Raw genomic sequence first — 27,460 nt, 5'->3', positions numbered from 1 at the left:
AAATATGTGGAGAGAGTTGGCATCAGGCTTTGTTGCAAGGATAGGTTCCTGGGTTAGTGGTTTTGTTGTGTGGTGTGTGGTTGCTGGAGAGGTGAAACTAACAGGCCTGTAATTTCCTGGATCACTTTTTTTCTTTCTTAAAAATAGGAACTATATTAGCAATTCTCCAGTCATAGGGTACGACCCCTGAGTTTATAGATCCATTAAAAATCCTTGCTATTGGGCTTACAATTTCATGTGCTAGTTACTTTAATATTCTTTGATGGAGTTTATCTGGACACATCGATTTAGTTCCATTAAGTTGTTTAAATTGGACTTCCACCTTGGATGTGGTCATTTCTATTTCCATATTGTCGTTCCCATTAGCCACCCTGTCACTGCCCCTAAGCTCTTCGTTACCCTTATTAAAATTGGAGACAAAGTATTCGTTTAGGCCTTGGGCCATGCCTAGATTATCTTTAATCTCCAACCCATCCACATGCTTAGCAGCTCCACTTCTTCTTTCCTTTTTTTCTTTTTATTTAGTTGGCTACAGAACCTTTTACTGTTGGTTTTAATTTCCTTTCCAAGGTCCAGCTCTGCTTGACTTTTGGCAGTTCTCACTTTCCCCCTATGCTTTCTGCCCTCCAAGAGGTTGCTTTCCTCGCTGATCCTTCCCACCTTCCATTCCTTGTAGGCTTTCTGCTTTCTCTTAATCAGCTGTTTCAGGTACTTGGACATCCAGCTTGGTCTGCAACCCTTCCCCACAATCTTTTCCCCCTGTCCTCGGGATGCAGGCTTCAGAGAACTTTTGAACTTTGATTTAAAGTGTTCCAGGCCTCCTCCACATTCAGATCCTCGAGTTCTTCAGTCCACCCCACTTCCCTAACTAATTCCCTTCATTTTTTAAAGTTTGCGCTTTTCAAATCAAGGCCCTTAGTTTCAGCCCTATTTTTGTTTATCTTTCCATTTAGTTTAAGTGAATTAGCTCATGATCACTCAAACCACAGCTGTCTCCTGCAACCAGCTCTTCTGTTCCCCTCACTACTCAGCAATGCCAAATCTAAAACGGCATCACCTCTTGTAGGCTCAGCAACTGTTGGATGAAGAACTCTGTCGGCTATCACGTCCAGGAAAGTCTGGGCCCTGCTGTTATTAGTAGCACTTGTCCTCCAACCTATGTCTGGGAAGTTAACGTCTCTATCATCACACAATTCCCACTAGTATTTATTTCATTAAATAGATTAAAGAGGTCTCTGCCCATATCCAGATCAGATCCTGGGGGTCTATCCCAGGGGAGCCTCTGGTAGCTTTCTTCCCCAAAGTGATTTTGACCCATCCCCCTGCAGCTCATGACCAAGTCCAGTGAGAAGTCTCGTCTGCGGCAGATCCCCTCCTCGGAGGACATGGAGGCCAAGGAGGGGCTCCCGGAGGGAGTGAGTGAGCGCGGTGACCAGCCAAGGGGCCGAGTGGAGCTCACGCGTCCAGGGGTCAGCACAAAGGAGCCTGAACGGAGCCCAAAGCTGATGCAGCCACAGGAGGAGCTCGTCTTGCAGCAGGTACCTAAGGGCTGGCAGGGATCAGGGCACCAGGGGTGCTGGGCACAGCACCAACCTGGAGCAGCCCTCACTTCACTGGCCATGGGGAGTGTGGCTGCTCAGCCAACCCAGTGGCATCAATGTCCTCTCTAAACCCGTGCCCGGGGTGGAGAGGGGAGGAGCCTGCGTGGAGCCATCAGGACTCATCACCCCCGCCTGCATTGCTGGCGGGCTGCCAGCTCCTCTGTTCTGGAGGGCACAAAGCCCTGCTGGGCAAACGCCCTCCCGTGAGAGGAGGGGAAGGTAGTGAAGAGGGCATGACGGGGCCCACCTCACTGCTCCTCAGCCAGCAGCTCCAGCCTGCTCCTGTTGCTTCGCACCCCCATCTGGGTGCAGGGGCTCTGCTGCGGATTCCTAGATGTTAAGGCCAGAAGGACACAGCAGGAGCTAAGGCTGCCCGACACCCCCATCACAAACCCTTGTGTTTCCAGAGAAGGCTCGGAACAGTGTGCAGGAAACAAGGCTTGGGCACACAGTGAGGAGAAAACCAAGTCCTGGCTGGCTGCTCCTTCTGTGAGCAGTGCCCACAGCGGGCACTGCAGGGCCAGGGGCTCTGGAAACCTGCTCTGCGATGGTGTCGTTAACGACTGTAGCGAAGGCCCCTGCGTCAGGGCTGGATGAGGGTCGCATGGGCAGCTTGAATTCTGGCATTTCTGAGCTTTGCAGCCCTAACATTTGTTTAGCAGAGTCTCCTTGTGTGTCATTTCTGTATGAAAGGGGCCTGTACTGGGGTGGCTTATTCCCCTTTCCATACAGGGTCACCTATGCCACAATAAAGAACCTTTACACCCCTGCTACCCCAGGGTTTGCAGCACTTTTACTAGGCCAGGCGAGCTCCTCCACAGGCCACCAAGAGTTCAGGGGTCCCCTACTGTACTGCCAAAGCAACATGTGTGCAGGAGACCAGGCACTCTGGGCCCCCTGCCACTGACGTGTTGTACTCCCTTTCCCCTAACCTCAGTGGGTGGGGTAATGCCATACAGAGCCACAAGAGGGCATCAGACACTGTGACTTGGCCAAGGCCCAGGCAGCAGTGCCTTGGTCTGTTGTGGAAGCTCTGGACTAGGGTTTCCATTCCCTGGGCTGGGTTGGGAACAGCCCAGAGAGAACAGGCCCATTGCATAGTGAGCAGATCCTGATGTTCAGTGCAGAGATTCCCCTCCTCCACACCTGCTGTCAGGCCTGGCATTGAAGAGTTGCCGAGATGCTGTGGGGAGCCTCTGGCCCTGCTTGCTGCTACACAGACTGGCCCTGGGGGGTGTTAGCACAGGCTCTGCACTCAGCTCACTGACAGGCAGGGTCTTCCCCGGCCTAGAGAGCGGCATGTGCCACCTGGGCCCTCTACAGAGTCCCCCAGACCATCCCTGGCCCAGGGCGCCACACTCATCTGCCACACCCTCTCCCCAGCAGGCCTACCTGTGGGAGCATCACCAGCGCCTGCAGCACTCGCTCCTCAAGCGGCAGCCACCAGCCGACTCCCTGATGGTCCCTGCCACACACGGAGGGCACCGACCTCTCTCCAGGGCCCAGTCATCTCCTGCCACTGCCACCATCGCCCTTCCTGCCCAGGACGCACCCACCAAGACACTCTCCCTGCCGGTGCAAGAGCCACCAATCAAACCGCACTTCACAACAGGTAATGTGGGCTGCCTCCAGCAGGGAGCGCTCCAGGAGGGCTGCTGGTATGTCACGGATCCACAGGATCGATGCTATGGCCCTAGCTTTGGAACTGTTTCTAGGAGGAACCCCTTCAGTGCCAGACTCCCTAGGGGTCTTGCTCTTCCTCCAGCGCAAGCCACGCGTCTTCACTGCCTCCTTAGAATGGACGTTTGGGCCTGCAACACTCTTGCTTCACACTGTGAGCTCCGTTCAGTGAGTCCAACCGAGACAGATCCCGATGGAGACTTGTGCACTCGTTAGGGCCTAATGCACCTCACACCATTAGCAGTGACACTCAGACAGCATTGTCAAAGTGGGAAGGTTTATTTATTAACTGGAATACAGCACAGGAAGTCCTTAGGGTAAAATAGAAAAGTGAAGTGTAAAGCATGGTCCATTCTGATTAGTCCAGAGCCCAGCCAAGCTGTAGTGAACCCGTTGGTTCAAGCTCTGTCTGTCCCACCATCTGACCTCTTTCGTCCGAATTCAGGTGAGAGCCCTGACTCCTTCCAGCAGCCAGCTCTTATCCCCTACTCCATACACTGCTAGTCCTTTGATCTCATGCTGGGGAAATGCTGCTCAGCTTCCTGCAGAGAGGTGGGGCAATCTGTGGTTGTTGGTTGTCAGGTGCCAATGTCCTGGTGACAAGATTTGCCATTGTCTTCTTGGTTGCTCCATTGATATGGGGCCAAAGGCCCAGACAGCTAGAGGACACTCACATCTTTGTCCCTTTGCCTGTGCTGAGAGCAAACAGTTCTTTTCCACCCCACTGGGTAACAATGCAGCATATAGGGGAAACTGAGGCACACAGGATTCAAAAGTATTACATCTTCCCACTTCCTCACATGACAGTTAACCCCACAGCAGCAGATGACGTACAAGGTGAACTGAGGCACAGAGAGGGAGGGGATTTGCCCAAGGTCACATGAAGGTCAAAGTCAGGACTAAAACCCAGGAGTCCTGACTCCCATTCCCCTGCTCTAAGCACCACACCACTCATCCTCACTGCACCAGGCACACTCTGTCCCTAGGAAAGCCGGATAAACCCTGCATGTCTCTGCCCACACAGTGCCAGCCCTAAACTGCCCTGATGGCAACAGAGCCTGGGGAGCTGGCCCGTGCCAGGCCAGTCTCCTGCTGCGTTTATCGCCCCCTCTCTAAAAGTTTACATAGGCTGGGGGTGGCAAGTGTAGCTTGTGTCCATGGGAAGACACTGTCCTTACTGCTCGGCCACCTCCCCCAGCCTGCCAGGGGTGGGTCTCTTGGCCCTTTTCCCCCTCAGTATGTTCCTGAGCCCCAGGGTGGGAGAGGAGGCAAGCAGACACTGGAGGAACTGGTGGGGCTCAAAGGAGCATGGGGCCACAGCACGTTTCAGAGCCCAAGCTCTTGGAAGGGAGCGTGAAGAGCAAGGACTGAGCCCTCAGGATCCCAGCCTGCCCAGCCTGGCGTCCCCATTGTGTCATTCACCCCCTGGGTGTGTCCAGCCCATGCCCTCCAGCAAAGAGGCCCAGTGCCTCACCCGATGGCCGGCTGGGATGCTGCTGCGCCCATGCAGCTGGGCTGGAGTGCAAGGACCAGGGTCTCCTCCGCTCCCGGCCTGAGTCAGGAGTAGGATTCGGCTCAGGCCTCCTGGGATGGGGAGGTGTCCAGGGAGACTCTGGTCTGAGGGCCATGCCGTAACAGCAGAGACTGAGATAGCTGTAGGGTCTCAGCCTCGCCCACAGCCCAGCCTTTGAAGAGGGACTGGGCTCTGGGCCATCAGGGGTCAGCTTCCAGACAAGGCTTAGAGCCAGCTTCCAGGGCTGGGGGGGTGAGTGCCCTTGGGGCTTAGGGGGTGAGTGCCCCCATGGGGTTGGGGGAGTGAGTGCCCCTAGGGCTGGGGGAGTGGAGTGCCCCCTTGGGGTTGCAGAGGGGGGTGAGTGCCCCCGTGAGGTTGGGGGCATGGAGTGCTCCTGGGGGGGAAGGGTGGAGTGCCCCCATGGGGTTGCAGGGGGTGAGTGCCCACAGGGTTGGGGGGGTGAGTTTCCCCGTGGAGCTGGCGGGGGGATTGAGTGCCCCCGTGGGGTTGGAGGGTTAGCGCCCGTGGGGCTTGAGGGGGTGAGTGCCCCTGTGGGGTGGGGGGAAAGGTAGGAGTGATGGTGTACAGTGGCGTGTGCTGTATTCGCTGATTTTCAGAGGTATAAGGACACCAGTGCCCAGCCGCTTGGCTCATGTCGACACTGACCCCATCACTGGTCCGTCCCACCCAGATCTCCCGGGGCAGTGAGATCTAGAGTCAGCCCCCTGCCCCTTGCTGCGAAGGGCTCTGGGCTGGGCTCCCTGCTTGGGCCGGAGGGTGGGAAGAGATGTCTCTGGGACCCAGCCACACAGGGCTGCCCCGGGATTGCCCCCTCCACATGACAGCAGACAGGGCAGTGTGAGGAGCCGGGGAGACAGCCTGCACCTAGGAGGCAGGCGTGTCTTAGGGGAGCTCAATGCAGGGCCCCGTGCAGCAACCCAGTCCTGGGGGCCAGCACGCTCGGCCATGGACTTCCATTCAGACACGGCTAAGAGGGAGCCTGTGCAGATGGTAAGGTGCCCAGGAGAGAGCAGCAGCCTGGGCTGTGAGCGCAGCAGCATTGTGAAGCTGAGCCCGGCACTGCACCGAACTCTGACACTGGGTGATGGAGTTCGCAGCAGGCGGGTGTCCCCTAACACCTCCACCTGCTGTTGTGTTTCAGGGCTCGTGTATGACTCCGTGATGCTCAAACACCAGTGCTCCTGCGGGGACAACAGCAACCATCCCGAGCATGCTGGGAGAATTCAGAGTATCTGGTCCCGCCTGCAGGAGCGGGGTCTGCGCAGCCAGTGCGAGGTAAGTGAGAGAGCGCGGGCTGAGCTTGTCCTGCCAAAGCCGAGGGAGGCCTCAGACAGGATGGGCAGCTTACATCAGGAAGGCCCAGGTGGCCTCTGTGCAGAGGCGGGGACTCTGGGTCTGCCCCAGAGGAGCCAAGACTCACAACAAGCATGAGTCCTGCCAGCCTTTGAAAGAGGAAATTGCAGGGGGGTTCACTCATTTGTGGTGAGAAAAGCACAAAATACTTGGATCAAGTTCTCCAAGCGCGGGTCAGTGCCCACTGATATCCAGGAGAAGTGCATGGGTGCTTCCCAATTACGCACGCTGCCACAGAGCTCCTAGCTCTGCTTCTCTTCTCTGGCTCCTGGCCCTGTTCCATCCCTCCTCCTTCCCCACGCTTTGCACAGCTGGGACCTAGCGGAGAGCATGGACATTACGTATCATCCCAGGTATCTGTGTTAGCCCCTGCTGAAGTGGTTCCTCCATCTCAGACCCTTCAAAGTCAGGCCTTGTCTGTGTACATCCTTGTCTATATTAGAAAGCTTGCAGCAGGTCTGATCTGCACTACATGGTTAGGTCAACGTAAGCTGCCTGGCGTCAACCTAGCTGTGGACGAGTTTTCACTTAAATTTGGCTCCTGCCTCTTCCTCAGTTTAGTAACACCGCCTCCCCGAGCAATGCAACTACAGTCGATGTCATTAGGTCCATGAAGGGTTGGTGCAGACACTGCATTGCTTATGTCGACTGTTACTGGCTCCAGGAGCTGTCCCACAATGCCCCACGCTGACAGTGCAATGGATACAAGTGCTCCTGGGGAGGACGCGCACCCAAGGAGCCAAGCCATTTAATAGCTGCGGTGGCTGTGTGCCAACGTAAGCTAAGTCGATATAATTCTGTAGTGTAGATGTGGCCTTAGTCTCACTAGATTGGGGTTTGCGTACACAGGAGAGTGTTAACCTGGTGTCCCAGGGAGCGTCCATCCCTACCTCCCAGCACAGCTAAATCACGTGTGCTCTCCCAGTGCCAGCCCCAGCTGGATTCCAGTTTACACGGGGCTGCTTTCAGTTTGGTTTGAAAACGCATCTAAAGTCACATAAGCTAAACTGCCAAAGGCCCCTCTTGGAAGGAGAGCGCCTCTGCTAGGAGAATGACAGTGCTGGACTTTCTCACCTGCCTTGGACTGTTCTGGGGATGAGCCTTTGGTCTAATTACACTGGGGCGAATGGCTGGGGTTGACGCGCTTAGCCCAAGTGAAGGCCTGCTCTGCACGTCTTGGAGCCGTGGAGGGGGAGGGGTTACTGCAGAAATTCTGTGGGTACAGCCCCAGTGCAGACACGGTTATACGGGGATAAAGGTGCCCTCTCCCCACCCGATCTGGGCTTACTGGACCCAGGTGAGCAGTGGACCTGCCAATGCACCATAGAATATCATATCAGGGTTGGAAGGGACCTCAGGAGGTCATCTAGTCCAACCCCCTGCTCAAAGCAGGGGCTATCCCCAATTTTTGCCCCAGATCCCTATATGACCCCCTCAAGGATTGAACTCATAACCGTGGGTTTAGCAGACCAATGCTCAAACCACTGAGCTATCCTTCCCCAACAGCTCCCTCGGTCTCCTCACTCCCCACTTAACTACAGTTAAGCGCTACAGCCTTTGCATGTAAACAAGGCTTCAATCACGCTCAAGCCAATTCAGCTCAAAGCAGCAAGGCCAGGTCCTCACCCAGTTAACTAACATCAGTTTTGAACTGGTGCAACTGCTGTGCAGACACGGCCTTGCAATTGGTTTGAAAGAAAGCTGAGACCCTGAAGACCAAGCAAGTCCTTGAGAGAGGGGCTAGCACACTGAGCCCCGAGGGACTCCCAGCCCCCAACAGATCCACCCCCAGGCCTCCCTTCCTGGTGCTTAGATGCTGGTTCCAGCCTGCCGCTCTCATTCAGGCCCATTGTTTCTTCAGCTGAGGGCAGGGACTGGGATTTCTGCCCGCGGTGGCATGTAGGCACGCACGGGAGTAATGCCCAACCCTGCCTCCTGTTCTTCCCTCCCAATGCTGCTAACTTGCCCTGCTCCCACTTGTTGCCAGTGTCTGCGGGGGCGCAAGGCAACCCTGGAGGAGCTGCAGTCAGTGCACACTGAGCGCCACGTCTTCCTCTATGGCACCAACCCCCTCAATCGCCTCAAACTGGACAACGGGAAACTGGCAGGTAGGAGACAGGGCCACCCCTCCCCACATAGAGGCCAGCAAGCTGCCTCCTGGGGGCACTGGGGGCCCCACTGCCCCATCGCATGTAGCCATCTGGGGGCTGTCCCTGGGTCACACACTCCGGGCATTGGGCAACTTTCGCCCCATCCTCTCCATTTCTGCGCACTGGAGTCCAGCCCTCCCCCACGAGCACCGATCCATAGGGCCCGCTAATGCGCTCTGCTCACTGTTTAGGGGCTAAGGGCCAGGACACAGAAGGAGCTGCTGGGAGTTGGGCACATTGGAAAACATGGACCCAAGTGCACCTGCACTAGCTGAGCAGGTTGGCTTCCTAGGCTGCAGGGAGAATGTGGGCCCCAGAGCACAACAGAGCTGGTTCTCTGCTGCCTTGCACTTTGGCATCGCACTGGCATCGCCACCCCAGGTGCCGAATTGGAGGTAGAATGTGCGGTGGACATGGCCAGGCTAAGCCCAGAGCCCTGGGTGAAGACTCCATCACGCTGCGTGCCATGGCACTAACCCCAGGGAGGTGGGGTGCTGGCTCTAGTTCATTGCCGTGCCCCCACTGCAGGCAGCTTGGGGCTGCTCAACCCAAGCCAAGAGGATGTGGGATTGCAGCTGGGCCAGGACAATGCTCCTAAACTCAACTACTCTCGCCTGGCGGTGCAGATGGAACAGGCTCCTGAGGTCCCTGGCAGGAACCCTTCAAAGAAGAGGGCTGGGGAGTAGCCTGATTGGGGTGCCCTGACTCCTGGGCAGGGGTAGGAGCAATACCCGTGGGGTGCTGCCCCCATGACGCTGCCAGACACATGCAGCTGTGACAGCTGGCCCCAATCCTGCCACCAACCTCCTCTACCCCAGCTCTCCACACTGTCCCACTCCTGTACTCTGCACTGCACTCAGCACCCTGCATCTTCACTCTCCAGCACACACCCCTGCACCTGCCCAGGTGCCTGCTGCTGCAGGCTTAGTCCAGCCCTGGCCATGCACCTCCGCCAGATGCTGAAAGGCAAAGCCGAACTCTCGCCAAGCAGCCAGGCCAGGTGCCTCCTGCCCCCCATATCCCTCTCCTCCCAGGTGTCTCCTGTCCCCCTCACATTCCAGGAATCTCCTACCCTCTTGACCCCCAACCCCCAGATGCCTCCTGCCACTCACCCCCAGGTACCTCTTGCCCCCCAACCCCTAGCTGCTCCTGCTGCCTGCCTGTCAACCTACAGTGGCCCCCGTGCCCTCCCACCCTGGTCCCTGACTGCCTCTCTCTCTTGCAGGGATCCTGTCGCAGAGGATGTTCGTCATGCTACCCTGTGGGGGGGTGGGGGTAAGTGTCAGGCTCTGCCTTGGGGGGCTTGGGGGGGAAGACTTGCGGTGAGTGGCTCCAGGCTGGGCAGAGCAGGAGCCCCCCTTCCCAAGGCGGAGACAGGCATCGGCTCAGTAACACTGGGGCTTAGTAACACAGCTCCCCTGCCCTCGCCCTGTGTGGGGGAGCAGGGCCTAGCCAAGTACGCTGGCCCCAGGACTATATAGCATCTGAGGAAGCCATGGATTCTCTGTGCATGGAATAGCTCAAGGGACCAAGGTCCGCTCCAGGTGATGGGATCCCAGGATCAGAGCGACCCCCCCGTTGGCTGTTCAGTGCCCCATGACCTGGCTGGGAGGGCTCAACCAGGCCCTGGCAGCCTGGGGCCCCGATTGCCAAAAGCATTTGGCTCACAGAGGCCTGGGGTGGGGGTGGGGACGGTGCGGGGATGGTCCCAGCCCAGGCAGGTCAGGGGAGCAGGGTGGGCCCTGAGTGGGGCAAGGTCAGAGGGGCAGAGCAGTATCACTGGGGGAGAGCAAACCAGCCGTCCACCTTCCCCGATGCTCCAGACTCCCCTGCTGCCTCTCTCCTTTCGCAGCTTGCTGCCCTGGTTTCTGTCCATTCACTGCACTCTCCTCTCCTCTCCTCTCCTCTCCTCTCCTCTCTCTGTCTCTCTGTCTTTCAGGAAGTGTCTCACTCTCTCCTCGCCTTCCCGCTCCCTGCTCTGGCTCTCCTCCTCCCCTGCCCTTGCTGCTGGGTCACTGGCTCCCTCCGTCCCATCTGCTCTCTCTCTCCTTCTCAGCCTCCCCTCCTCCCCTCTTGCCCATCCGGTCCCCCAGAGCAGGAGAGCCAAGGCTCCTCGGCTGGACGCTGCCCCCTGTCTGTGAGCAGAGGGGGCATTTGAGCCGCACACATGGACTTGATCAGAAGAGACTCTGAGGTTTCCGCTCTGGCTCGGCCCATGACGTGATCCTGATCAAACCAAGATGTTTGTTTAACAGTAAAATAAAATAAAGAAGGTAAAATGCATTTTCTCCATCCCTGCCCCAGCCCCAGGCGCAGGGGAGCCGCGCTGTGCAGAGCCCGCAGTGGACTCCCCCCCGCCTCTGGCCCTGCTCAGCTAAGGACTGGGCCACGCAGGGAGCTAGCCGCCTGGATAGCTGGCCCAGCCTGGGGACTCGAAGTGCAGAGGCCTGCCCGACTGGCTTGGGAAGTGGAGTTTGGGGGTTTGGTCACTTTCGGCCTCCCTCCGAGGACTGAGATTCAGCTGTTGGCACCAAGCAGCCAGCCAGTGCGCTGCTGCCAGAGCCAGCCCACATTTCATGCTTTGGTCCCTCTGTAGAGACGCCCCCGTGCCCAGCTCCGGGAGGGGCGGCCTGCCCCCACTCACTGCTTTCCTGTCCACTTGTTTCCAGGTGGATAGTGACACTATCTGGAACGAGCTGCACTCCTCCAACGCTGCCCGCTGGGCCGCTGGTAGCGTCACTGACCTGGCCTTCAAGGTGGCCACGAGGGAGCTCAAGGTACGAGGAGGCCAGGAATGAGTACTGACATCGTGCCAATGTCTGGGGTGGGGATCCCTGGCCATTCCCCCGGCTGATGGGGACTCATGGGGGTGTTTACAACCTCCTGTGTGGGTCTTGTCGATGGCTCCAGGCCCTGGCATGTGCCCATTAGAGTCTGGGACCCTGTACAGCAGGCCCCAGGACACTTCCCTCTGTAACCTGGAGGTACCTGGACTTCATGTGGGTGGGGCAATGGGGAGCGCTGGCAGGACTGGTTAGAGGGCTCGTTCAGGCAGCCAGCTCAGAAGCAGAGGCAGCAGGGCCTGGTGCCCCTTGGAAATTACCTTTGCCCTTTGGCTCAAGCTAAGAGAGATGCTAATTCAGCATGGGAATGAATGGCAGCCTTCCCTGCCCAGCGCCAGTGCTAAGGGCCCAGCTGGGAGGGGGCCACTGACAGCAGCATCTGATGCGAGAGTGCAGGAGCAGGTTTCACACCCCTGAGTGCCATGACCGGAGCCACCTGGGGGTCTAATGGCGGCGTGCTCCATGCAGGGGCCCCAGGGCTGAGAAAGAGTCTCTTGGGGCCGTAGGGCCAGGCAGGCCCAGGCACTTCTGTGTGGGGGTGAGAGGGACACCTCGGGGTCCTCCAGACTGCGTTGGGGTTGGACAAAGCACCCCCTGACACCCTCAGGGCAAGCCTGGCCTGTGCACTGGGGGTGGGGTTGGGCGGGGGGGAAGGAGGAAGGAAGAGGTGGACAATAACAGCCCCACAATCACATCTTTGTCTTACCCCCAGAACGGTTTTGCTGTGGTGCGACCCCCAGGACACCATGCGGACCCTTCCACAGCCATGTAAGAGCCATCATCTGCCTCCTGACCCTGTCTGCTTCCTGCCCGAGGAATCTGGGCCAGGCCAGCTCACTGCCAGGCTCCTCTCACCAGGAGTAGGCTGGAAATGATACGGATCCCATGTGTTGTAGTAGCTAGTCATACAAGCTGGGAGTCCCTGCTGAGCTACCAGCCTCCAACCTTGGCTCCCCATTGTGTAGAGTGGGACTGACAAGCAGTGTCTGGGCAGGCAGGAGAGGAGAACCCACCCCATGGAGGCAGTGAGGGGAGGGGAAAAGCCACCCCACCGAGAGGGCAGTGGTTGGAGGGAGGAGAGGGGAGAACCAGGGCTGGCTGCAGGCACCAGCGTTCCAAGCAGGTCCATGGGGCGGCAGGTAGTTAGAAAGGGGTGGCAGTTCCTCCAGCCGCGACGGCAAATCGGCGGCAGCTTCTCCCCTTTGCCTGCTGCGGCGGCAAATCGGCAGCAGCTTCTTCCTTTTGCTGTCCGCGGCAGCAGTTTTTTTCACTGCTTGGGGCAGCAAAAACTATAGAGCCGGCCCTGGGGAGAACCCACCCGTCCCAGAGGGCAGTGGGTGGAGAGGGGAGAACCCACCCCATGCAGGGGGTGGGGGAGAGGAGAACTCACCCTTTCTGGAGGGGCAGGAGAACCCACAGGCATGGGTAGGGTAGTGGCTGTCTCGGAGGATGCAGTGGCTGCTTGGGGAGGGTGCCTGGGCACTGACCAGCTCCTGCTCTTCCCTCCTTGCAGGGGTTTCTGCTTTTTCAACTCAGTGGCAATCGCTGCTAAGCAGCTGCAGCAGAAGGGGAAGCTGAGCAAGATCCTCATTGTGGACTGGGTGAGTCTCCTCCAGCCCCACTGGCCCCCCGGCTTCTCCCCACTCTGTCCTCTCCTCAGGCTGGAGCTGTTCTCGATGGTTCCTCCCACTAGCTAGCTTTGGGCAGAGCCCAGTCAGCTGTATGTGATGCAACAAGCCACATGTCCCCAGTAATCTGTATGTACACGGATAGTACAGCATTGTCCTATCTTCGAGGCCAGTGGCTTTGCAGATGGGGTTGCGGGTTGGGATTGAGGGGCACTGGCAGAGTTGAGTGGGTGGGTTAGGAGGGGGCTGTGGGTTAGGATTGAGGGGCAGAGCTGTGTGAGTGGGTGTGGCAGGATCCCCAGGGTGCAACCTGGAAATAGGGTACCGCTGTACCCCTTTAACTCTCCAGCCTGAGCTGTCTCACACATTGCTTTGCTAGTGGCAAGCAGCAAACCCCTCCAGGTGCTGTTATCACTGAGCATAACAGCATGTGGAGCCCCACACCCAGCTAGATTGCATGAATGCTCCCAAAGCCATTCGTGAATTACACAGAGAAAGGCACCAGCCAATTCCCCCCAGATCCCCAGCCTTACACCCCACACCTGTACTGTCCTGCCCTGGTCAGAAGCCTGGCCAGTGTATGTTTATTACCCAGTCCCCCCCTCCTTCAATATGCAAAGGACATGCACCAGCCTTTGTAAACTGAGCTGGGATTTCTTAAGCACTTCAAGCAAAATACACTGTTTTAGGTAAAGTATAAAACAGTTTTATTAACTACAGAATGCTAGGTTTTAAGCGATTATAAGTGGCAGGAATAAAAGGTCAGAGATTGTTACCAAAGAAAATAAAAGATAAGCGTACAGTCTAAATCTGAAACCTTATTACACTAGGCAGTATTTAGATCAAGCAATTTTCTCACTGCACTGGATGTTACAATTTTTAATACACAGGCCTCTCGCTTAAGCCTGGACCAATCTCCTCAGTTGAAGTCTTCGTCTTCTCAGTGTTTTTGATACTTCCAGTGTAAATGGAGGAGGAGAAAGGCCAAAGCATGGTGCTACTGTCTGCTATTTTATGTCCTTAGTCCATGTGCCTAGAAGACACTTGGCAGAGGTCTGAGCAGTCCCTGTGCTGCCTGGACTCCTCTGGGCTCCTGGGTCTAGGGCCATCCCGTGGACAGAGGGTGAAGAGCTCGCTCACAGCCTCTCTCTCACACAGGATGTTCACCATGGAAACGGCACCCAGCAAGTGTTCTACAAAGACCCAGACATTCTCTACATTTCGTTACATCGCCATGATGACGGCAACTTCTTCCCTGGCAGTGGGGCAGCCGATGAGGTGAGAGCATTAGCCTCTGAGCCCCTCCCAGGTTACCTCAGCTCCGCATCCTCTAAAAGACAAGGGGATGGGGACAGCATGCGAGGGGCAGAGCGTGGGGTGCCCAGGCTGGAGCGTGCCAGGAGCAGAGCTAGCCAGATGCCCTGTTGAATGGATTCACTCTGACCCCTTTTGCACTCCTTTCTCGTGAGCACTTGTGCATCACGCATGGCTCACATGGGCAACTGCCAAGAGCCAGTGGGGCACTCATGCTCCCGGCCAGGTGGAGCCTGACATGTTTGGGGCAGGTCTGCGCTCTAGAGCCAAGAGCCCACACCTGGAGACGAATGGTGGCAAAAGGGACGTTCAGAGAAAATCTCCAGGAACCATCCCAGCCCTGGCGACCCTGTGTAAGGTCAAGGGGCTGAAGGAGTGGCAGATCCTTAGCTTAACAGAGAGCAGGGAAGAGTCAACCTAGGCCTGGAAACACGCACACGGGGAGGAGATTTCTGAGAGCAGGTTGCTCTTTAATCGTGCAGACAAAGGCTGAACGAAATCCAATGGCTGGAGCTGCAGCCAGGCAAATTCAGTCTGGAAATAGGGTGCGAATGTTTAAGGGGAGAGGGGGCAGTTAGCCATCAAAACAGCTCCCCTAGGGATGAGGAGAGTTCTCCATGGCTCGGAATCTGACTGTCACTTTCTACAAGATCCGTTCTAGTTCAACCAGCTGTACTGGGCCAAAGGCAGGACGCCCTCGGTGGATCCATGGGCTGGGAATGTGATGCAGGGGCTCAGACCAGATGGTGATGATGGTCCCTTCTGGTCTTAAACTCTAGGAAATTGGGTGTGCACAGGGTGACCACGGCAGGCCCAGGGGAGCTGGGGTTGGTCCTGTGTAGGGCAGGAAGTTGGGGGAGGTTGGAGGGAGTCCCTGGGGTCACCAGGGGAAGGTCGGGTGGAGACAGGGGCAGGGATCGGGGAAGCTTGGACAAGAGATGGGCTGAGGGGAAGTTTAGTGAAGTCTTGGGGTGATTGAGGAAGCTTGGGGAGGGCCACAGGGCTCCTGTTGGTTGGGGAGGCTGGGTGAGGTCTTAGCAGGGGAGGCTGGCCAGGGTGAGGGAGGATGAGCAGGGTCTGTACTGCTTTGCCTGCTCGAGAGCATCCGCACCTCTCTGCTGTCCTTGGCTGATTTTTGCTTAGCTCCTTTGGTAAGGAATTCCCCTGGCCACCCCCTCCGCCAGGGCTGGGTGCTCTGCAGAGCTTGCCCAAGGCCATCCTGCCCCCAACCCCCAGGGCTCTATGCTTTGCGCAGCTCCCCCAAGGCCGTCCGGCCCCCCAAGGGCTGTGTGCTCTGCAAAGCCCCCAAGGCCGTGCTGCCCCTGACTTCAGGGCCATGTGCTCTGTACAGCTCCCCCAAGACTGTGCCGCAGCAGCCCACACCCCAGCCGTGTTCTCCCTGCGGTGCCCTCGAGGCGAGCCTGGCTCGGGGAGCAGGGCTGAGGAGGGGGAAAGGCAGAACACGGATACCATCTAGTCCCTTGTCCTTTACAATGTACTTTCGAAGGGGCGTTGTGCTGAGCGGTGAGAGGCAGGTCGAGCTCCAGTGTGGCTCCCGGCCCTCGTTCAGGGGGATGGCAGAGCTGCTGAGGACGGTTTATGATGCTTAGCTAGTAGCTGTGGTTACTAAGCACATTATGAGCTACTTTCTCCTCCACGTCTTCCTGACTATGCCAGGCCCATGGTTTCACGGGGCAGCTGCTGATGGTGCTTGGCACAGGAAATGAGTGTCAGCTCCTCCCTCAAACACACCCAGCTGTGCAGGACAAGGCCTGGGGGGCTCCCCGTCTGGCCGAGAACACCATTTCAGCAGCAGACTGCACTGAGATCCACCACCGCCACCATGTCCATCAAGCCTCCCCCCCTCCCCTCACTGCCAGCCTGACCTTGTGCAGCCATCGCACAGGTGCAGAGCAACCCTGACTTGGGCCCCTGGGGCTTCCCCTGCAGGAATCCCACTGGGGATTATTATTTTAGGGATGTCAAGGCCTTGATGCACTGTTCTGACTGCCCAGTCTGAGCTCCAGCACCTCCCAGGCCAGAGGTTCTGCACAATGACTCCTGTCCCCCAGCCCAGGTCTCATGGTCGAGCCAACCTCAGTTGACAGGCTGTGAGGGACGGACAAATCCCCCACGCCCCTGGGGAACCGATTCCAAGAGTTAATTCTAAATGTCCCGTTGACAAGCTTCGGCTGGTGGCAGGATTCCCCTCCACTTCCTGTCCCAGACCGTCTCCAAGCGCTGCTGAGCCCAGGTAAAGCAGCTGTCAGGACTCACCCTGGCTTGCAGTGGAGAGTGTGCAAAGCACAGGGGGTGACAGGCCATAGGGAAACACCACAGCTCCTTACTGCACCTCAAGGGCTCTGCTTTGACAATTCCTGTGAGGTGGAGCCATTTTCCTGGGCTGGAACCTGAGCCCAGGGACAAGCTGTGGGCTACACGGGTCTCCAGTCTGGCACCGCTGGAACTTGGCACTGGAGCCAATCCTGGCTGTGGAGTGTGTAGCTAAGAGCTTCCCTGGCGTGGCACGGCAGGCCCTGCCATTGAACACCATGCCCTCTGCTGCAGCACTCTTCCTTTCTGTCTTCCAGGTTGGCTCTGGCGCTGGCGAGGGATTTAATATCAATGTGGCTTGGACTGGTGGGCTCGACCCACCCATGGGGGATCCGGAGTATTTGGCAGCTTTCAGGTAGCCTTCCTTTGGGGGGTTTCTGTCCCCAGCCGTGCCCCTCCCTGGCTGTCCCCACCCGCACCCCTCCTCATCTCTACTCCAACGCCTCCCTCCCCTTCTGTCCCCAGCCACACTCCTCCCCGACTGTCCCCAGCCCTCCCCCCACCCCTTCTGTCCCCAGCCGTGCCCCTCCCTGGCTGTCCCCACCCGCACCCCTCCTCATCTCCATTCCAACGCCTCCCTCCCCTTCTGTCCCCAGCAACACCCCTCCCCGACTGTCCCCAGCCCTCCTCCCACCCCTTCTGTCCCCAGCCGCGCCCCTCTGTGGCTGTCCCCAGCCACGTCCCTCCCTGTCTCTACCCCCACGGCCCCCTCCCCTTCTGTCCCAAGCCATGGCCCTCCCATGGCACCCAGTAGCTGACAGCTGGCAGGGGCAGCACTGGCTGCTCCCGCAGGGAATGGTTAGGGACTGCCTTGGGAATCCTGCCTCTTGGGAGGACCCTGGGGGCAAGTCCAAATCAGGAAGGTTTGGGTGGCCCTAAACGGGGCAGCCCAAAGCAGGATGGGGGGTTGGAAAGATGCAACCCCATCCATTTGGGAAGATGCACCGATCCCCCCCTCCCGCTCCTGGGTCTCCCTGACCCGGCCCAGGGCGTTAAGGAGCTCTGCTGGCTCAGCTAAGCATCAGCCAGGAGTGGCAGGCGCTGTGTGAGCCAGCGCAGCGCACACGGCCATGGGCTCACAGCCGGGCGTCGTCCCCTCTACTCCCACACCTGTGCTTTGCTTTACTTGAAAGACTCTATAAATAGCTCTCTGTTTACGCAGCAATACTGGAGCCAGCCCACCCACGGGCCACTCAACACTTCTGGCCAACGTGCTGTCCACAGACCTGCCTAGGTCCTGCCCTGCTTTGTCCAGGACCTCCTCCTTCCCAGAGCCCTAGGGCAGCCATGCCTCCTACGGCAGCAGGGCTGAAAGGGGAAGAGGGTCTGATCCAGCCCCAAAGTCCCTGTGAGCAGCAGCCCCTCTGAGAGGCTGCATTTCCAGGGAGCCCACGGAATATCCTGCCCTTTGAACCAACAGCCTGGTCATTTCCCTTCTGTTCCCCACCTGCCTGCGGCTGAAGCCATGGACCCTGGCTTCTCTTGCTGTCCCCAGGAGCCTAGCCCTAGGCTCCCAGCTGGGATATGCTGGAGAGGGGCCAGCAGACAGACCCAGGGAATCTGGCCATGCTGGGGCTGCTCCTTTGAACGGACATTGTCTGTGTCTGGGATCCAGTGTTCCTGTGGTTTGCTCTCTATCCCTGGGGGATGTGCAGTGTCTGGCTGTGCTGTGCATAGTATATGTCTGTCTGTCTCTCTGTGAGAGGCATAGGCACTTTGGGAGGGAGCCAGTATCCATGTGGATTTGTGCTCTGGGATGTACACGCGGGACCCTCAGCCTCTAGTGGAGCCCCATTATTGACAAGGAGACTGTGCGACCTTCATGTACTATCTAATCCAGACATTCTCTTCAGTGTCTTTCAGTAGCCTCAGCCTTTTCTTCCCCAAACGCCTCTTCCTTCCCCACCCCCAGCCCTGGCCATATGTTCCTTCGCTTCCTTTCCTGGTGCGGATCCCAATTTCTTCCCTCTCCCTCCACCATCAGCGGCAAATGCCCACTCCATTCGCAACCCATCTGATAAAATGATCAGCAACAACTAGTTAGCTGTGACATATCAAGTGAAATCATTACTCTTCAGAGTGAACACCCCATCTCTGAGTGGGAGGGAGTTCACACCTCCCAGAGCAATTGTTTCAGGTTGTCTGTAGGCTCCAGAAGACGTCACTGCATTGGTACACAGGTTATGTTGAGAAGGCCAGCTTCACTACCCTGAGGGCTAGAAAGCATAGATCCTGCCAAACCAGCACGTCACAGGGACTCCATCGAGCAGAACAGTTCTGGCCTCTGGCCTGGAGTTTGATACCTGCTCTGGGGTACCTTTTGTGTCCTCAGCCCCAGGCCATTGCCCTTGCTGAATGTGTGTTTCCTTCCCTGTCAGAACTGTTGTGATGCCGATCGCCCATGAGTTCTCCCCAGACGTGGTGCTGGTGTCTGCGGGGTTTGACGCAGCCGACGGCCACCCGCCACCGCTGGGAGGCTACAAAGTCTCTGCCAAATGTAAGGAGCTGCAGTTGATGCTCTTGCACTGGCGGGTTAGAAAGCAAGCCGGGGCTGGGTCTGCCTGGAACAGGACGGTTCAGGAGCTGCTACGGGAGGCCAGTAGGGGAGGAATGTGCTCCCAGTGTGGAAGTGCTCTGAGGAGGGGAGAGCTGCTCCAGGAGCTCTCCACATTGCAAAGGCCAGGGCAAGAGTGGGGTTATTGGGGGGGTTATTGTAATAGCAGCACAGGCCTGTGCTCTGTGATGCAGCAGCCACCCCCATTTGCTCCCTGGCACTTTGGATTGACCAGAGAGTCCTGGACTGAGTGACTCAGCCCTGCTGGCTGTGTGCTCGTTAAGGCCCCTCCCAGCAGGATGGGGAAGCCATGGGAGAGCTGACCAGCCCCACCTGGCAGGTCAGCCTGTTGCTCCAGTCACTGGCACACATGGTCCCGGGGTTACAGAGTCCCCGAGGCTGATTGTCTGGGCTGGAGTCCAATGCCAGCTGCTTGCTCCTGTCAGCCCTGCTCCTGGTAACCAGGGCAGTCTGCAAAGCAGGCATGTGCCTGGGCATGATCAGTGCAGCAGGGTGGCTGACAGGCTGCCCCTTTGGCTTCTTCTTCCTTAGGCTTCGGCTACCTGACCCGACAGCTGATGAGTCTGGCAGGAGGAGCAATCGTCCTCGCCCTGGAAGGGGGCCATGACCTCACAGCCATCTGCGATGCCTCGGAGGCCTGCGTGTCCGCCCTGCTGGGCAATGAGGTGAGGCAATGAGCTCTGGCATGTGCTCCTCCCAGCCCCAGTGGTGAGGGCAGCAGACCTGGGGGGCAGCCCGAGTTCCCTGGCCCTGCCCCAGTGGTTGCTGCCCTGTGGAACTGGCAAGAGGCAAGTGAGGCAAAGCCTGGGGCTGGATCTCATGGAAGTTAGGGGAGGGTGCACTCGCCCATAGGCACCGACTCCATGGGTGCTCTGGGGCTGGAGCACCCATGGGGAAAAATTAGCGGGTGCTCCGCACCCACCAGCAGCCAAGCTCCCCCCTCCTTGCCTCCTTCTCCACCCCTCCCCAAGCACACCACATCCCTGCTCCTCCCCCTCGCCGCCTAACAGCTGTTTGGCAGCGCTTAGGACTTTCTGGGAGGAGTGGAGGATGCGGAGAAGAGGCAGGGCAAGGGGCGGGGACTTGGGGGAAGGGGGTGGAATGGGGGCGGGAAGGGGGCGGGCAGGGGGCGGGCTGAGGTTGGAAAAGGCGGGGTGGGGCGGGAACTTCGGGGCAGCGGTGAAATGGGGGTGGGGCAAGGGCAGTGCAGGGGCGGGAGGAGGCGGGGTGGGGGGAGCCAGGGGCAGGGGGAGTCGAGCACCCACCAACAGAGGGGAAGTTGGTTCCTATGCGTGATTCGCTCAGCTCCTGTCCACTGGACACTGCCACACAGCAGGGTACCCTGTTTGCCCACAGCCCACCATCCTCTGCAGGGGCCTGCTGTCTTCTACAGCACTGGGGGGCCCATGTGGGGGCAGGACAAGGCTGATCTGTTATGACAGGCCCTGTGGTCCCACCAGTCTGCTCCTCTTCCACCTGCCTGAAGCAGGACACACTGTCCAGTATCCCTAGAGCCAGCCTGGAGCCTGTCTGACAGGCTGGCCCCAAGTGTCCCAGATCCTCCATGTATGGCAGCAGGGCGTGGCTGCGACCCCGGCCAGCCCCACAGCCCACCGTTCCATCGGAGGGCTGGCCAAAGGTTGCAGTGTGTTCCGGCTGCGCTGCCCCCCTGGGCTGAGGGGGGGATTGCACAACTCTGCACTGAGCTCCCCTCCAGGCTGGAAGCCGCGCTAACGGGCCTGGCTGGCGTTTGTCCCTGCAGCTGGATCCCCTCCCAGAGGAGAGCATGAGGCAGAAGCCGAACCCCAATGCCGTGCACTCCTTGGAAGCAGTGATCCGGGTCCAGAGTGAGTGTCCCTGGGAGGAGCTGACTCCAGGGGGGCCAGAAAAGGGATATGGGAGGGATCAGCATCCAAGGCCCAGACCCCAGTCACACCACCACTCCAGAGCAGGCTCCATCACTGGTACTCAGCACCCGCCTCAGCTGAGGCTCGAGAGCGTGGTGGGGCTGCTGGAGCTTCCAGCACCCTGGCTGTATGGCTGCTTCATGCCTGGAGCTACCGGTGGGGGCACAACCCCAGTGCTAGAGGGCGCACCAGGGTCTCGTTTCCCTCCCAGAGAAGGCTGAGCCATGCCACTCACTCTAGGGAGCTTGGGAAAACCCCCAGCGCAGGAAAACCCCAGACAGCCAGAGGCTGGGCAAAGCTAGGCCAGCCTCCCCCTTCCTCTCTGTGAGCAGCAAGCCCTCCGCCCCTCCTCCTCCTCTGCTCTGAGCGGGAAGACCCCTCCCTCTTCCTGCCCCACTCTGGGAATGGGGAGGCCCCCCCTAAGCCCTGCCTCTCTTTCAGGTAAATACTGGGGCGCCGTGCAGCGCTTTGCCTCCAAGGTGAGCTGCTCGTTCCTGGAGGCGCAGCACCATGACCCAGAGGAGGTGGAGACGGTGACGGCCTTGGCCTCCTTGTCGGTGGCAGTGATGGTGGAGAAGAGGTGACGGTGCCATTCCCTGTAGCCCTGGGGTCACCCGGAACCCAGCACTGCTCTCGGGCCCTGAGCCTCTTGGCACCACGGCTCCAATGTGCTGTCAGCCAGGGACCAGGGCATGGGCGAGCTGTGCACACCTGTTGGGCCTCCAGGCAGACGCTGGCTTTCTGAGAGGAGTCGAGGGGGGAGTCACAACCCAGCTTCACCACCAGCCCCCAAACCTCTAACCAGCAACCCCCTGAGCCCAGCCTGCACCAGCTCTGTGAGTGCAGCACAAACTGCCCTCACGGGGCACTAGGGTAGTGCCTGGGGATTCCCACATCTTAGGGTCTGCCCCATGGGGTTGTAGGGCACCCACTAGGGCAAGATCAGTCCAAGGGCATTCAGTGCCCAGGGCTTGCAACTGCAGTGCACCCCCACGAGTAGGGGATGGCGGGGGGAGCAGCCCCCTCTGGCCATGGTGTGTGGGGAATTCCAGCTGCTCCCCGGAGGGTCGGCAGGGGGAACAGGCCCCCTCTGACCATGCTGGCTAATTTCCTCTACTGTAGGCCACAGGATGAGCTGATGGAGGAAGAGGAACCCATGAATCAGTGATGAGTGGTGCTGGTTTCTGAGTCGCCAGTGGCAGGAAGGAGTCTGGACTCTCCCTAGCCAGTGACTCGCTCTCTTGGCTCCCTGTTTGCCACATTGTCCTCTCTCCCCAAGTCACCCCTGGAACGGACTGGCCCTCGAGCTGCGGCATCTGCAGGTCACCTGCAAAGGAGCCCACTGCTGTCTGGGAATCACCCTCCTGCTTGGGATCAGCTGAGGACCAGGAACTCCCTCTCCAAGGATCTACCCTGCAGTGCTTGGCAAAGTGCCTTCCACCTGCTCTCCCCTCAGGGCCTTCCAGGGGTCTAAAGGGCCAACGGGGTGTGAGAAGGCCTCTGCCCTGCCCGCTTGGTGGAGAGCTGCTTTTCTCCAAGGGCTCGTCCTGGTGGCAGTGGGGAACTGGACAGGTGTTGGGATGGACAGTGGTGGCTGATGTGCAGTTCAGACCCAACCTCAGGATTGTGCCCCTTCTCCAGACAGCCAAAGGTTCCTACAGGGACCCCCCGCACTGCATGCTCCTGGGAGGGGGGACGGAACATTCTTTGTACCTTTGTCTGGGAGCGATCGGAGCCTCCTGCCAGGCACGAGGTGGGAGTTAGGGGTCACGATGACTTGGGGCTTGAGCCCGTTGTGAATGAAAAGAGGTTAGAGGATGGTTGACGACATGCAAATCACAGGGAAGCCCTGGACTCCAGTGTCCCATGTGCCCAGAACTGCAAGCCTGGGACCTGGTCACCTTAACCACTAACCAGAGCGTGAGCCCTCGGGGACGGGGCCCCTCTGATTTGCACTATCTGCAGATTACACATGTCCTAATGTGCACCTGACATACCCTTCTTTCTATGGGACTTTGGGGAACAAACTCCTCTGCAGATGGACGTTCACAAGGTGATCTGAGTCCTGGAACAACCAGCCAGGCCAGTGACCTGAGGATCCATGTCTAACGGGGCCCTTTGTCCTGCTCCAGGAGGGGGGGCTTCTTCCAGAGTAGCCATTGAGGGCTCTCCCAGTGTCCTTCAGACAGCCCTCACGAGGGAGCCTGCCTTTGCCCCCAGCCCAGCTGCCGAGGAGAACCAGGGCATCTCTGGGCTAACATGGGCTCCGCTCACCACAGGGCTGAGCGCTGCTTAGTGCTCAGCTGGCCCAGGGTGCACACGTCAGAAACACGCCAGAGAGCCCCCAGGATTCAGCTAGAGCCTCTCTGGAGTGAGCAGAAACCCCAGCCCAGTTCCTGCTCCCCTAGAAGTCGCAAGTGCTGTGCAGACCCTGCCCGAGCTCAGGACCCCATCATCCAAGGTTCTGCACAGACACCCCTCCACCCCCTGATATCGAGGCCCTGTAAGCCTGATGCTGCACAGATCCCAGCCAAGATCAGGGCCCAGTCATGCTAGCTGCTGCACAGACCCCAACCAAGATCAAGGTCCTATCAAGCCAGGTGCTGCGCAGACCCCAGCTGAGACTGGGGCCCTGTCAAGCCAGCAGTACACAGGCACACAGTGACTGACCGTTCCTTTCCTCAACTTCGGTGGGACTAGGATCTGGGCTGATCTTGCAAAGAGTTTCCCCCTCCCTGGGTAGACCACATGGGTTCACACACACGCCCCTGTAGCCTTGGCTCCTTCCACCCACACAGCTGGAGGAGACCAATGGTTCTGCACCCCAGAAATGGCATTGGAGAGCCTGTGGCCTCCAGAATTGGCAGCTTTTACAACCCCCACCTGACCCTGGCTTCACTGTTTGTATCATCTCACAGCAACACGGAAGAGCTAAAAACAGCCCCCCCACCCTTAAACAGATTTTGCAGAGGAACAGAGTTGGGCCAGCTGGCAGCAGGTTCCTGGGAGAAGAGCAGGCCCCCCCAAAGCACCAGCTTCAGTTTGCGCTGCAAGCCCACACCTGGGTTAATCTCACTCCAGCTGACTCCTTGTGTCCAGTCTTCTAGTGTAATAGGAGCAAGCCCTCACCATTTCTTTAGAGAGGGGCCTGGCCCAGAAACTGATGTGACATGCAGCAATGGGAGCAGTTGGGACCATTATCTGGGGCCTGTGTGATGGCCACAAGCACTTGCTGGGGGGCGCGCCCCTTGGCTGAACTGAGTGTCTCCTTGGGTCCATGCCAATGTCCAAAACAGAAGCAGACAGGAAGTGTGGGGACATGCATTTCAGTGAGACCAGTGGGGCAGACCGCAGGGCCTGGGATACCTGGCCAGGCTCTGGAGGTGTGGGGTAGGCACGCAGGGCTGGGTGTCTGGCGAGGCGCCGTCTGCAGGGAGAGGGACAAGTCTGTTTGTAAAAATATAAAAAAGAGGAAAAAAGACCTTGGAAGAATAAATATTTCTTTGCCTTTGAACTGCACAAGCTGTGTGCGGGGATATGGCTGCATCGCCGACCGGGGGCTCAGACACACAGGACACAGCTCAGACTGCGCCATGGCCTGCACCATCCACGTGCTCCCCTGGATGTGGCTTCCCCGCCAGAGCCTGATGAACGTGTTTCCCCCAGAGCCCAACGCTCCTGTGGTCTGTTGTCCCCTCCCCAGTGCTCCATTGATACATTCCCCCTAGAGCCTAATGCCCCTGTGGGTCTGTTGTCCCCTCCAGAGGCCAATGCCCTGTGGGTGTGTTTCCCCCCCAGAGACTGGTTGCCTTCTGGAAGAGATGATAGCCAGCCATGTTACTGGGCTCAGTGCATGTGGGCCTGGGTGAAGTTCTCTGGCCTGTGCTGGCCAGGAGTTCAGAAGAACTGAGCTTCTGGGCTTAAGCTCCTTGGAGAAGGGTTGCTGCCCTCTTTGGGCCTGGCTTTTATGATGCCCTCTGGCCTGGGGGCATGTATAGGGTTTCCAGGTCTCTGGTTTTCAGCCGGAACCCCTGGTTGAAAAGGGTCCCTGGAGGCTCTGGTCAGCAGTGCCGACCGGACTTTTAAAAGTCTGATCGGCAGTGCTGCAGATCTAAGGCAGGCTAGTCCCTACCTGTCCTGGCACCGCACCATGCCGTGCCCCGGAAGCAACCAGGTCCAGCTCCTTGAGGGGGGAGAGCATTCACCAGCCCAGAGCATTCACCCCCTCCAACACCCCAACGCGCTGCCTTAACCCGCAGCCCCCTCCCACACCTTCAACCCCCTGCCCCAGCCTAGTGAAAGTGAGTGAGGGTGGGGAATGTAGTGTGCAGAGGTGGGGCCTCAGGGAATGGGCAGGGCTAGGTTTGTGTTTTGGTTTTGTGTGGTTAGAAAGTTAGCAACCCTAAGCAAGCCCCATGTTACGGTGCTGCTCAGATGTGGGTTCAACTTCTGGCTCTGCAAGTGGCAGCCAGCAGGCTCTGGTCCTGCCAGGATCCAGGCTGCGCAGCAGCAGCTGCTGCCCCAAAAAATGAGGTTGGAGACAAGACAATGAGATCCCTCCTCCCCCCACTTCTGGAACAATTATTGCTGACACCCCACATCCCATCCAGTCTCCCCTGTCCGATCTCCCCAAAATATCAACCATCTGCACAGGGCTCTCTCTCCCGCTCCCAGTAGCTCTCTGCTGTAACTCTCACTTCCTGCAATGAACACGCAGTGCCCCCCAGCTCACAGGCCTCCCTGCTCACTCACACGGTGCTCCTTTTCTCCACAATCATAAGCCCCTCCCAGGGGCCTCCTGGCGATCTCAGGCTGGCCTCCCCGTCCCCGCTCTGCCTTGGCTCCCCTTGGGACTGGGGTGGGGTTTGGCACTGGTGGTGATGCTGCACTGGCACCTTTGGAGGCCAAAGCTCTCAAGTCCCAAAGGCAGCCTGGGAGCCTGGGCAGGTCTCAGCTCAGCTCTGCCCTTTCAATGGGGGAGGCGCCCCTTGAGGGGCTGGAGGCTGCCAGATCTGCAAGCCCCTTGCCGGGGGTCTCCACTGCCTTGGCTTAGCAAAGGAAGGGCCTCCGCCACGCTGCTGCCCCGCAGTGTCGCTGAGGCCTCGACTAGCAAAAGCTGCAGTTGTCCTGGGCCCTGTGCTTTGAGGTTTCCAAGCTAACAAAAGGCCCACTCAGCCTATTACATGAAATAGTTGCTGGAAGTCAGCAGAAGCAGGCGCCCACTGACCGGCCCAGACAGGACTGTTGGAGTGAACTGCGCGGGGCAGAGGGGGCTGCAAGGCTCTTGGTTAAGCTACTGTTGGCATGGCAACAAGCTAAACCTGGAAGTGGGAAGGAATGTTTATAATTGGAATCACCACAATGAGCTTTAATTGGTGACTGTTAATGAGCTGAGGCAGCCGCACCTTCATGGACAGTGTTCGGGGATGGAGGCTGTCAAGCAATGGAAGCAAGGAGATGGTTTGTCTGGACGGCACCAGCTTTACCAGCATAGCTGCTACTCCTGCTGTCTCCTGGGACTCCAGGAGAGAGAGGGACCTGAGATGGCCTCATTACAAGAGCTGGGCAGATCATGGATTTTTTGGTTCACTGGCAATTCCAAACAAAAAACAAAAACCAAGGTTCATTGCAGGTTGAATTGAAACTCACTTTTTTCAAAAAATTTTGAAGTCAAAAATCCAAACTCAGTGCCAAACAAAACCCGGAGTGAATGATTTGAGTTCTAGTGGAGCACAAATTGAACGAGCATCAAAATGTGGTGCAGTTGTAAAAAAGGCTAATATCATTGTGGGGGCTATTAACAGGAGTGTCGAATGTCAGAGACAGAAGCTAATTGTCCCACTCTGCTCAGCACTGGTGAGGCCTCAGCTGAGTGCTGTGTCCGGTTCTGGGTGCTGCACTTTAAGAACAAGGTGGGCAAACTGGAGAAGGTTCAGAGGAGAGCAACAAAAATGATCAAAGGTTTAAAAAACCTGACCTCTGAGGCAAGGTTAAAAAAAGGAATATTTACTCTTGAGAAAAGAAGACTGAGGGGGGAATCTGATTTCAGTCTTCAAATATGTTATGGCTGTTATAAAGAGGACTATAATCAATTGTTCTACATATCCACTGAAGGTAAGACAAGAAATAATGGGCTTGACTTCCCCCAAGCTAGCGCCAAAGTTGGTGGAAGCTCAGTGTTGCTGCCGGCCAAAGGCCAGCGGGCCGGTGCTGGGGGTAGCCGACTCGAGCAGGTGCTGACGCTAGCCAGTGACCTGGCGCTCAGGTCAGCCAGTAGCCCAGCGCTAGGGCTGACGCTGAAGCTGGCTGGCAGCCCAGCACTGGGGATGGCTAGCGGCCCGGTGCTGGGGCTAGCACTGGGGGTGGCCCAGGATAGTTCGGCTGGGGCTCCTCTGCCCGCAGGGGGTCAGGGGTGGAGGCTCAGGGTTCCAGTGGATGGAGAGTGGGCGGCCACTCAGGACTCCTGCAGACGGGGCGGGGGGCAGTAGGGGCAGGGCCGAGTGGCTAGCCTTCCCAAAGGAGGGGCTCACGCGCCGCCCAT

General features: G+C 58.2%; 1 protein-coding gene across 4 annotated transcripts in view; it reads left to right on the top strand.

Moving 5' to 3' along the window:
* HDAC7 (histone deacetylase 7) overlaps positions 1 to 24,623 on the top strand; it is a 258,148-nt gene extending 233,525 nt beyond the window's left edge. For 2 of the 4 annotated variants that reach the window (XM_074934755.1, XM_074934753.1), the window contains 15 exons: positions 1,329 to 1,538; positions 2,985 to 3,213; positions 5,957 to 6,090; positions 8,156 to 8,276; positions 9,544 to 9,593; positions 10,988 to 11,095; positions 11,874 to 11,929; positions 12,675 to 12,762; positions 13,948 to 14,067; positions 16,695 to 16,792; positions 18,816 to 18,934; positions 19,544 to 19,677; positions 20,775 to 20,859; positions 21,361 to 21,499; positions 22,042 to 24,621. In XM_074934755.1, coding sequence (XP_074790856.1) covers positions 1,329 to 1,538; positions 2,985 to 3,213; positions 5,957 to 6,090; positions 8,156 to 8,276; positions 9,544 to 9,593; positions 10,988 to 11,095; positions 11,874 to 11,929; positions 12,675 to 12,762; positions 13,948 to 14,067; positions 16,695 to 16,792; positions 18,816 to 18,934; positions 19,544 to 19,677; positions 20,775 to 20,859; positions 21,361 to 21,499; positions 22,042 to 22,087 — 1,737 coding nt within the window. In that variant the 3' untranslated portion in view covers positions 22,088 to 24,621. Of the gene's footprint in view, positions 1 to 1,328; positions 1,539 to 2,984; positions 3,214 to 5,956; positions 6,091 to 8,155; positions 8,277 to 9,543; positions 9,594 to 10,987; positions 11,096 to 11,873; positions 11,930 to 12,674; positions 12,763 to 13,947; positions 14,068 to 16,694; positions 16,793 to 18,815; positions 18,935 to 19,543; positions 19,678 to 20,774; positions 20,860 to 21,360; positions 21,500 to 22,041 lie in introns of all 4 variants that reach the window. The other 2 variants (XM_074934754.1, XM_074934756.1) reach the window with 2 other exon arrangements.
* The last annotated feature ends 2,837 nt before the right edge of the window (positions 24,624 to 27,460 follow it).

This window comes from Natator depressus, chromosome 20, assembly GCF_965152275.1.
Source record: "Natator depressus isolate rNatDep1 chromosome 20, rNatDep2.hap1, whole genome shotgun sequence".
Lineage (NCBI taxonomy): Eukaryota > Metazoa > Chordata > Testudines > Cheloniidae > Natator > Natator depressus.
This window is presented reverse-complemented; position numbering and strand designations above follow the sequence as displayed.